Here is a 12,291-nt window from a genome sequence, read left to right on the forward strand (position 1 = left end):
AGGAGCTCTCAGTTCTGGTAGGGAATAACTTAATATAACCATTACATGTAACTTGCAAATAGAAAATTGTGTTAAAGTATCACAAAACATCCAAATAAAAAGCAGGAGATTGAGCCTTTCACTTGCAAACTTGTAAATATATCTCACTGGAGCTGTACACATGAGGTGATCAGGTTGGCAAAGGGAACTGTGGGCTTTTAAGATATTTATAAAACTATTTGTTTTGTAATCAATTTGTATTTTGGAATTATGTAACTGTTTATGTCAGGCCTACATAATGGTATGATCCAAACTCAAAGCTATTTCTGGCTAAAGTGGTTTAGGCTGAAGTATGAGTAAAGTCTGTCATCCAGACATTCTCTCAGTAATCAAAATTTTTGTGCTGACCACAAACAGTTCATCCAGAAAATTGTTCAAGAAATGGCAGCACAGACAAGAAAGGGACAGGAAAGGTCAAGGGAAAAAAGGAGCAATGCTCCATTCAAAGCAAGAAAACATGCAGGCAAAATCAAGCACAAATTAGGATGTTCTGAGGTAATTCCTATTTTCTGATACAAAGAATCTAAGCAGAAGCTCTGGGGTAGAAATCATAAACCTTCCTTGTGTCATATGTAGGTAGTCCTCAATGTACAACAGTTCATTTAGTGATCTTTCAAAATTACAATGGCACTGAGAACAGTGATTTATGATTGTTTTTTGCTCTTACGACCATTGCAGCATCTCCATGGTGACATGATCAAAATTCTAATGCTTGGCAACTTTTCATATTTAAGATTATTGATTTATCAGCTACAGGGATTCACTTAACAAATGTGGCAAGAAAGGTTGTAAAATGTGGCAAAATTCACTTAATGTCTCATTTTAGCAACATAAAATTTGGGTTTAATTGTGGTAGTAAGTTGATGACTACCTGTACATCTTCAGCTGGTATGAAATATAATATCAAACTATGACCATGATACTGATATGCATGTTTTAAAAAAATTTTTTTAGAATTTTTAGAATTTTATTAACATTTGTAGGCCGCCCTTTTCCCTGAGGGGACTCAGGGCGGCTCACATAAAATCAGGGAGGGGAAGTACAAACAGTAACATAGACACATATAATAAAAGTAATAAGCAACATACATTCATCATTCGGGAGGGGCAACTATCCTTGTCCCCAGGCCTGACGGGCTAGCCAGTTCTTGAGGGCTGTGCGGAAGGCCTGGACGGTGGTGAGGGTACGAATCTCCACGGGGAGTTCGTTCCAAAGGGTCGGGGCAACTACTGAGAAGGCCCTCCTCCTTGTAGTTGCCAGCCGGCACTGGCTGGCTGATGGAATACGGAGGAGGCCCAATCTGTGTGATCTAATTGGTCGCAGGGAGGTGATTGGCAGGAGGCGGTCTCTCAAGTATCCAGATCCACTACCATGCAGGGCTTTATGAGTGACTAATAGCACCTTGAAGCGCATCCGGAGATCGACAGGTAGCCAGCGCAGCTCGCGGAGGATAGGTGTTATGTGGGTGAACCGCGGTGCACCCACAATCACTCGCGCGGCCGCGTTCTGTACCAACTGAAGTCGCCGGATGCTCTTCAAGGGCAGCCCCATGTAGAGCACATTGCAGTATTCCAGCCTAGAGGTCACAAGGGCCCGAGTGACTGTTGTGAGTGCCTCCCGATTCAGGTAGGGTCGCAACTGACGCACCAGGCGAACCTGGGCGAATGCCCCCCTAGTTTCTATTTAAAATAAATAGAAATCCAAATAAAATATATCTACTAATTTTACAAAGTTCATTCAGTGTCTGTAGCTAGGAGAATAAACAAAATTTTATCCAAGATAAGGTATTTTATCCAAGATAACATTCGTTTACCCGAAAAAATTCATAGCTTGTCTCTTGAATTCTCAGAGTCCACCTCAAATTTTCTACAAACTTTCAAGCTCAACGTCTCAACCATGCTAGCTGTTACTGAAAAGTAACATCAAGTCTAATAATTTTCATAAATGCATATTCAATAAATCTGCCCAAATAGATTCATTTGCTAAAGCATGCCTCACAATGTACCAGGGACCATATTATATACAAAATATATAATATTGCACTCAAACCTGGGTCCAAAGTAACCTGGATCCATCTGTGAAACTTTTATTTTCCTGCAATACTTCAGCCTCTTTGAGCTTTGCATGAAATGAAGGTGGAAAAAAGCCTTTTCTGCCAGTTGCACAGCCTTAACAACTCTACTGCTTCAATCAATCATGTTCATTTTAAACCCAGTAATTTCCTAAGTCATCCTTTACTGTATTTAATACAGAGACAGATGGTGGCAATTTAGTATTCTAGTATTTAATATAAGAAACAGAGAAAAAGAACTTTGGTCTATCAAAAAAATTAAATGTTTTTATTGATTTTGGCTGCTGTTTGGGATTGAAAATTGCAGACATGACAATAAGCATAATAAGCTTTCCAGACACTCATTCTTTGAAATGAACTAATAAAAGTTTCATCTTTGTTTAATGAATATATGATAAAATCAGCAACATGAGGGATACTTGTGTCTTGATATTTGGTTCAATTGTGCTCACTCAGAGAAATGGACCAAAACACATCAAAATGTTCATGTTACATTTTTTAAATTCATGCCAAGATTTTAGCTTTGTAACTGTTCTTTGAGGTAGATTAAACTAAAAAATAGGGAGTTTAAATGTATCCAAAACCAATCAACGCATTATACTGATTGCACAAATGTTAAACTAATGCACAAACCAATCTAGTCAGATCAATGAAAAAATATATTCACTTTATATTCACATTCTAACCAGATCATTAAAAATATATTGATTCTGATTGTCATGCAACAGGTCTGTGAGTTTTATAAGGAAGAATGAGAGGAAACTGTATATATTTTTCCCCTGAAACATAACAATATCTACCTAGTAAATTAAGGGTTTGTTCTTTGTCTCTCACAATGATTATTACTGTGAATGTGTCTAGCAGAGGGTGCAAACCCACTTAATACATTTATATTTTCCTGCATAGTTTGGCTTATTGCCCGATTATTGCAGGATTAGAAATACATTATTTGTAAAAGAAATTCTGCCCTATAGAATTAGCTTAATAATGACAAAGAACTTATATTTAACTTTTTATGAAGTAAGATATAACAGCAGCAGAAGCATAAAATCATTAAGTTAAAATAAAATAACAATCTATTTCCATTAATTATCTCTTTCCAAACAGAATAGCATATTTTGGGCATCTGAGATGATTAATACAGTTGATATCTGCATCAAGATAAACAATTCTTAGCTTTGTAGATACACTGCTATATACTTACTTTTGTTTTTTGGGGCTCTTAATCTTGACATTTTCTGGTCTGTTTCTTTTTGTTATTTCTTTTCCATTCTTTAACCATTTGAATTTGAGAGAGGTATGCTCAGAACTGGCTTCACATCTGAGAACTACTGTCTGACCCACAGCAGATTCTTGACTTGTCATCTCCTTCAATTTAGGAGGCACAGCTAAAGAAAAATAATAATAATAATAATAATGCGTAAGTGACCACATTGTCTTTGAAATTGAAAACAAAAGTGAGCAACTTGGAGCATTTAAGACATCTAAATATTATGCATTGTTTACATGAAAGTTGCCAGGTTCATGAAAAAAATATATCATGAAATGAAGGGAAACAAATGGCGTAATTAATGATAACAATCAAAGCTGCTCTGAATCACTAAGTTTGTTATACACCCTGTGTATTCTGTGTATTGAATAATGTTATGTTTGGATGAACTGATAATATGATGGGGAAATGCTGATCTCTCTTATTCCATCATTTGTAGTTTGCAGAAACTCAGAAACGAATACTCTGGGATCCTCTTGTTCCTGGATCTCAAGGCTAGAAGTGGAATTTGACAAGATTTCCACTTATTCTACAATAGATTATAGTATGATCACTAGAAGGAATCTCTCTAGCCCAGAGAAATCTATTTTACCTGCAAAGCATTACTTTCCCAACCAGGAAAAACGTATTTTAGAATATTTATTAACCTATAAAACATTTGGAATTTAGTAAATGTTCTTGCCTTTAGATAAATCATCCATGCAACTTTTTAAAGGTTAACTATAGGAACTTGATTCAACAGAGGAATCCCTTCCACTGTTGATGCCTGCTATACAAATGGCACCATTGGATAGAAACCACTAAATTTACATCTTGTGTTATTTTCTAATGGAAATTCAGGCAACATGTTTAGCAGTTCTAGAGGTGTGCTACACAGAAAAAAAAAATCACACCAGTCTTAGAAAAGTTGTTGCTTCATGGGCCTTCAGATCATGTTCTAATATAGAGCCAAGCTCCAATAAAGCCAAGCTGTGTCAGTACAATAAAATTTGTTCTTCAAAAAGAGTCTATCTCTGTCAGTAATAGGCTTGCTTTATTTACACTGTTCTCCAGTTCTGAAACTTAGAGGAATATCTTTCAAGATCTAGTTTCTGCTTTCAAAGAGGGAACACTTTATACATTACATTTTGTAATAAAATAAACACAGGCTTTGATTACAGATGTTTCCATGACATAAAAAGCCAAGCTGGAATACCAGCCCAATTACTTCCCTCCCCCTCACTGAGTTGCATAACTTGTTTATGACTTATTGTGCAGGGTGAATGCAGTGCACTGGCAGATTTCAATGAAAAGCAGGAAGTATGTTTATGGTTTTACTTCATTTTCCTTTTAGGAAAGTCTTGAATGGAAATCTCCAAATCTCTCTACTTGCCAAAGAGGGAAATCCATATATAAAATAGACCCACCAGCTGCCAAATTGTGTGAAGAAGTGAGGTGTGTGCAACTGAATATCACCTTCCTTGGGATCCAGTAGGCCAGGGGTGTCAAACTCGTGGTGTCACGTTGTCATCACATATCGTGACTTTCCCTCCTTTGCTAAACTAAGGGTTGCAGGTTTTTAACAGTTCAGCTATTTAAATATATTCTAATAAATGTAATGTTGACTCTACCAAGATCAAAAGATTCAAACCTAGGTTGTTTGATATTTTGGCTGTTAAGCATCAATTAACATCTTATGGCACAGTTGATATTTTTAAAGATCAAGGTAATTAGTCAGTAAGATGAGGAAATCATAGGTAAGCTTCTCCCCCAGATATTAGAAAAATACAGCTGTTATAATTATTGATGTAAAGTCAATTTTATTATCATGCACTATATATTTATCAGTAAGACTAGTATTTATTTTGTCTGCAGTCAAGAAATATTAGAACTTTAAAAATAAAATTCTGTTACTTTCACAGAAATTGGCAAAAGTTATGCATGAATTAATATGAAGAAACAGCAATGGGAAAAAATAAGAAACAGCAAGAGCAAAAGAAAAAAAAACCCTTTTAAAGATCATCAAGGTGTTATCCCCCTAAACAGGCTGTATTATTGCTAGTTCTATTGTCTAAGATTTCATTGAATTACTACAAAATTGCAAGATAGGAAAACAGGAAGAAATCCAAGTTGAGAGATTTTACTTCCTTAACGTGATACTTAGTGGTCCTTTTTAAATGTGATTTTTTTTTAAAAAAAATGGTTAACTATGGAGAAACCAAGAGCTTGGATTCTGTAGAAATCAACCTATAGATTCTGCAAACCATTGTGGTATTTTCGCTTTATCAGGTACCATTAACTGACCTTGTAGTAATTAGTTTACTGCCAGCAGATTGCCTTTTTTTTTAAAAAAAAAAAAGCCCATTTCTTGTTAAAAGGAAAGGTATAGAGTAAATGATATCAAAAAGTACAAAGGCTTTCCTCCTTCTTCCTCTCCTTCCCCTTCCTTCTTCCCGTAGCTTTCTCCTACTCCTGCTCTTCCTCTTCCCCTTTCTATCCTCTCTCCTCCTCTTTCTCTCCTTTCCATCCTCCTCTCCTTACCTCTTTCTTCTTTCCCCCGTCTTCCTTTCATTCTCTCCTCCTCTCTCCCTTTCTTTTTCTATTGTTGTTGGTGTGTCTATTTTAAATCTCAGTTTATGTTTCCTTGGGATGGTACTTCCGCCAACCCAGACATAATTTGGTATCATTTCTTATTCCCTTACCTTTGCTAATCTATCCTAACTGTATTTCCCCCCACAGAGGAAAGGAGGAAAGTAGAGAAGGGAGGGAGGGAGAAAGGAAAGGGAAAGGAAGATGGAAGGGAAAGAAAAGGAAGGAGAGAAGGTAGGAAGGGAAAGAGGAAGAGCAGGAGCAAAGGAGAGGTAAGGGAAGAAGGAAGGGGAAGGAGAGGAGGAAGGAAGAAAGTAGAGAAGGGAGAGAGGGTGAAAAGAAAGAGGTAAGGAGAGGAGGATGGAAGGGAGAGAAAGAGGAGGAGAGAGGGTAGGAAGGGGAAGAGGAAGAGCAGGAGTAGGAGAAAGGTACAGGAAGAAGGAAGGGAAAGGAGAGGAGGAAGGAAGAAAGTAGAGAAGGGAGGGAGGGAGAAAAGAAAGGGAAAATAAGGTGGTGTTACAACAGGAGGAAGGGATGGTAAACAAAACAACCCAAACTATATATTATAACCTATTAAATGAAATAATAAATGTATAAGAATGATAAATGTTAAAACACTTGTAACCAAATGACATGCTGTATGTGATGATGGGGTTTTAGTGTTTTTTTCAATTTCTTTTTTTTTCCTGTTTTTTCTTTAATTGTTGTGTGTATGTGTTGTCTTATGTAATAAAAATAAAAATTTAAAAAAAGTACAAAGGCAGCTTGTCTGAATGATGGAAGCCAAATATAGGACTACAAAAACAAGCTTAATTTGGGAATAAATCCCACTGAATCCAGGGAAAAAAACCCTTAAAAGGTAAAGATATAAAAGACTAAGTTGCACAAAATTTATCATGAATGTTTTCTAATTATTATCTCGCATAGCACATAAACATCTTGTGAAGGACACATTTGCAGCACAAGCTACTGGACGTCAACCCAAAATAAGAGCTGTTTTATTGAATTTATTACCAATTAAATTTATATTGAGCCTTAATATTTTTCAATAAAATAGTGAATTCAATTTTAGCTTTTTTAATATAGGCAATCTATTTCCATAAGAAGCTTTTTTTTTTGCAGCAAACACTGCAGAGAATCACAAAACAATGATCTTGAAGAAGGTATGTAGTGGAGGCAGTGGGCAAAACAGGCATTCAACAGGGATATCAGCCTGTACATATAGCTATACTTATAAAACTAAAAAAATATAGACATAAAATTCAATAAAATTATATATCACAAATAATAATTATATAGGTGTGGCAATCACCAAAATTTTGATTACTCTTCAGTCGTAAGCAGGACAGATAGTGGTAAAATGTACCCTGAACATTTGACCCATCTTGTTAACTATCTGTTATTGTTTGCCAAATATTGTAAATTGAATAATTCACAGTACAGATACCATCTTAACTTGTGTCAGTGGTTCAGACTTACTGGAAAATATTGATACACCCCCATACCTTTGGCCCAGAAGTTTTACCTCAGATATTTTAGAACAATTGGAACCACAGCTCATATACTGCTATCAATTTTATGATATACAGTGATAGTGATTATATAGTGATAATTCTAAGTAAAATTCCTGGTAGATCAGGTAGTTATTATTATTAAATTCTTCTTGTGGATTCTAATATTCATTTTAAAATTGCCAAATTCTTTTATAGAGCCTTTGAACTAGGAAACAAATGATGAAACTTAAATATTTTTGAAATTAAACAATTTGTCCATGGAAGCTTTTGATTATACTAAGATTGCATAATGGCCTTAGTTAGGCATTATGTTAGTTAAGGACCACAAATTGATGTGGCTGGATAATGTACTTTTGGGCTACCATTGAATTGTAAACTATCCATTTCTACCTATCTACCTAAAAAAATATAGTACATTATAAATCCTAGTTTCTACTTAAGTATTAAGCTTGCAATATACTGCAAAATCATGCATCAAATACATAGTTTACAAGAATGTACTTTACACAACTGACAAAACAGCAATATAGAATGTTAATTTATTTTCATAAGCATTTTGCACTGATGTATATCTTTAAGTAAATCTATTATTTTTACTCTTATTCCAAATGAATTTTTTAATGGGAAAACTTTGCAATATGATATTTCCTAACTGTTATTATCAGCCCTCCAGAAATTAATATGAGGATGCTCAAACATCCTTTCTTACAAGTTGCATGTTTTCCCTCTTGTGAAATTTCCCTATTGCTTAAGAAGGTAATTTGACTGAAGCTGTTTGAAATTATTATTATTTTTCATCAGATATTAAAAACAATATTCACAGAGAAAGGGAGACCCTGCATCCAGGCTAATGTCCCAAACTTGAATTTAGAAGACATGCTTCCAGTATTAGCAGAAGTATATTTAAAAGATGGAGCAGAGTTGCAATTTATGCTAAGTTTAATGGACAAGGGCAAATAATTCAATAGATTATGGATTATGTTAAATATTCATGTATATATTTGGCAAATCAATAATTGGAAGTAATTGATTTGATAATGGAAGTGGCAAATTGTTATTATAGATTTCCTGTGTTATTTCTCTTTCAGTTATTTACAGAACTTATCAAGTGTACAATTGCCTTGTTTTTTAAAAACAAGAACAACATGATTTTGGCTTAATGTTATATGAATCCTCTTCCAGTAGACATTAAGTCCAGGCTTGGGACCAAAGACAGGTTTTAAGGGCTTTGGGAATGCCAGAAAAGAGGATGCTATTTGTATTGGTGGTGGTGGGGATGAAGTTTCAGAGGCCAGAGGCCGCACAGAGAAAGCATGCTTCCTTGGACCCACAAGTTGACAATGTTTAATAAAATGGACATGGAGCATATCCATTCTGTCCCAATATAATGGGTAAGCCAAATGGATGAAACCCAATCCCACGGGTTACCTGGTTCTATGCCACAAAGAACCTAAAGGTAACAATTAGCACCTTGAATTGTACCTGGAAATCAATGCTCATCTCATTTAGCACACATCAGAGATCATCCATCATCTATCTATCTATCTATCTATCTATCTATCTATCTATCTATCTATCTATCTATCTATCTATCTATCTATCTACCTACCTACCTACCTACCTACCTACCTACCTACCTATCACATTTATACAACTGCCCATTTCATAAGAAGCAGCTCTGGATAGATCAACTTAGTAGTCCAGAACACTAAAAAGTTATAATAGATAGCCAATTGAGTTCTATCCATCTATCTGAACTATGAAAAGTTATCATTCCTTCTCAGAATTAGGCACACAGGTCAAAAGCCCTTGAATTTATCATGCACCTTAAGTAATCAAAGACTGTTGATTGTCAGACTTTCATGTGCAAATTAATAATACGAATGAATATGCCAAGGCATAATTTATTGGTTGAACAAGTCTAAAGTTAATATTGACTGTTGAAAAAGCTACAGAGTAGAATTGTCAAAATATGTCACTATAATTGTCCCTATAAGTAACATAGTAGGAAATGAAGTAAAGTCATATCCATGAAGAACTACATATATTCTTCACTTAGCGACAAAAAATGCCCATTGGGTATATTGAATTCATATAACAACTGCAGCATTAACCACCATTGAAAAACAGATTGCAAAACTGGGCATATGCATGGTGACTCACTTAACAATTATGGGTTAGTTATAGTTCCAGGCTCAGTTCTGATCATTAACTCCAGTACTACCTTTAGTTTTACTTCTTTGCCAGAATTTTCACATGGTCGATGCAAACAAACACTGTAAGGAAAATGCTCCTTTCCCATTTCTTGCTTCTGAACAAAATCATAGTGTTTTGTGTTACCTTATAATTAATATATTCTGGCAACACTTTTCTAGATGAGATCCAATGTTCTCCCTTAGCTTGCTAATAAACGTTACACGTGACTTATAGAGGGAGAATTGTCAACAGTGCAATGAAACCGCAATTGATTAAATTAAAATAAACACCTTGTTAAAATGAGTATGGTGACCATTTCTCTGGCAGTAATCGATGCTAACACAGATACTCTAGCACTATTAACTTAATTAGCAGCAATGAATTATGAAAACACTGTGTTGTGGGTTTTTTTTTGCTACGCCTCATTTAAGAAACTTCATCTTGGAGTATGCTTCTGAAAATCATAAATACAGGTAGTCCGCGACATACAACAGTTCATTTACTGATGGTTTGAAGTTACAATGGCACTGAAGAAAGTGACTTATGACCATTTTTTACACTTACGACTCTTGCTGCATCCCCATGGTCGCATGACTAAAGTTCAATGGCTTGGCAACTGATTCACATTTATGATGGTCCTGGAATCATGTGATCCACTTTTGCAACCTTCTGACAAATAAAGTCAATGGGAAAACCAGATTCACTTAATAATCATGTTACTAACTTAGTAACTGTAGTGATTCATTTAACAACTGTGACAATAAAGGTCATAAAATGGGGCAAAATTCACTTAACAACTGTCTCACTTAGCAACAGAAATTCTGAGCTCAATTGTGGTCAAAAGTCAGGGACTACCTGTATTTGAATATGATATAACAAAACTAGCATAATAATTGAATATTGAACCAAACACCTTATATTAGAAGTTCAAATTAAAAGGCATATTTGCAGATGCATTCTACTGCGGAAGATTTATTTTTCTTTAAGAACTATCTTTCTTTTCTTTTTCTTTTCTTCTCTAGTTTTATAAGCTATCCCAAGGATTTATTTTATACAAGAATAAACTATAAACGAAACTACCTTGAAAACAGGTTCCTGAAGCCTCAGACTGACAAAGATATGCAGCTAAATATAAAAAAAGGGTAATAAAATTTATGGCCACTTCAATATACATAGAGACCCTTACTCTCTGCTATACTTTCCATTCATATAATAGCAATACTTTAAGAAACTAGTATTTATTTCTGGTTTCAGAAATGTTATGACTGTGAAACCCTAGTGCTGCAAATAAAGTTTTTTTTAACAGCACAAGCTTATTCAATTTCACTGGTTTACAAAGTGGTTAACTTAAAGCAGTACTACTACAACAAAAGTACTAGGCAGCTAAGAAACATGTAGCTAAAATATGATAGGTAATTGAACAACTTAAACAAAAATAAGAACAGTTTGAGGAGTGTAGAGAAAAAGTGTGTTGCGTTTATGCAGGAACCTACAAAATCTCCCTGCTTCTAGAATGATTGCATTTTGTTTAATTGCAAGAAGTAAAAGATTTTCATTCATAATAATCTTAAAATTGGAAACTTTTGATTTCCATTTTATGTCCTGCGGCTTGTGCAAAATTATTTTCAGGAGTACAATAAAAGATAAATATTATTATTTTTCTTTGATTCCACCTCTCCCAATCATGAGTTTTTGCAGTCCACACATAAAACATATTGAACAATAATGTATGCTAAATAAGATACTTAATATAGTTTTGTTTGTTGCTTACATGTGTTCATAGATATGTATGCATGCATATGAAGTGTGACATAATGTGATCGTGTGACATCATCTGATCACAAGAGCCGTGGTGGTTAGAATGCAGTAATGCAGAATAATTCTGCTGACTGCCGGCTGCCAGCAGTTTGAGTCCATCAAGGTTGACTCAGCCTTCCATCCTTCCGAAGTCAATAAAACAAGGACCCAGATTTTTGGGGTCAATATGTTGACACTGTAAACCACTTAGAAAGGGCTGTAAAGCGCTGTGAAGTGGTATCTAAGTCTAAGTGCTACTGCTATTAGCAACAGCAATCCAGTTACCATTGTTTAACAAGAACTACATGGGTCCTTCCAACATTCAGCTTTCTGCTGGCTTCCCCATTCACTTTGCCTCTCAAGAAGTGGCAGAGGATATTGGCAATTGCAATCATGTGACTGCAGCTCATTGTGAGGTCATCACCACACATCAGTTTCCTGGATTGTGATTACATGACTGCCAGAACTCCAAGGAATAGTGTAAGCCCCCTTCATTCAATGTCACCACAAATTTGAACAGTTGCTGAATGAGTAGTCATAAACCGAGGACGACCTGAATAAACAAAGTAATATAAGTATGTAATTTATATAACATTCCAACTTCTTCCAGAATGGCAACAAAGTGAGGGTGAATCTGATTGCATGAAAAGGGCTGTTTCATAATGTGGGGACCATCTCAGAAAAGAACTCCTCTTGTCCTCAGTCCACCTAATATCCATTAATGAGGATTATAGTCAATTTTTCTTTAGGGCATTTGTATTAGGGTTGTCAATTCCTGATGAAGGAGAACATTCCAAAGGCACAGCAGCGCCAAACTACTTAGGACTTTACATGTC

At 35.3% G+C, this 12,291-nt stretch overlaps 1 protein-coding gene across 4 annotated transcripts in view; it reads right to left on the reverse strand.

Moving 5' to 3' along the window:
• Positions 1–12,291, reverse strand: part of NRG1 (neuregulin 1) — a 162,685-nt gene that overhangs the window by 122,482 nt on the left and 27,912 nt on the right. For all 4 annotated transcript variants that reach the window (XM_032214217.1, XM_032214216.1, XM_032214214.1 and 1 more), the window contains exon 2: positions 3,315–3,498. In XM_032214217.1, coding sequence (XP_032070108.1) covers positions 3,315–3,498 — 184 coding nt within the window. The remainder of the gene's footprint in view (positions 1–3,314; positions 3,499–12,291) is intronic.

Source organism: Thamnophis elegans, chromosome 3, assembly GCF_009769535.1.
Source record: "Thamnophis elegans isolate rThaEle1 chromosome 3, rThaEle1.pri, whole genome shotgun sequence".
Lineage (NCBI taxonomy): Eukaryota > Metazoa > Chordata > Lepidosauria > Squamata > Colubridae > Thamnophis > Thamnophis elegans.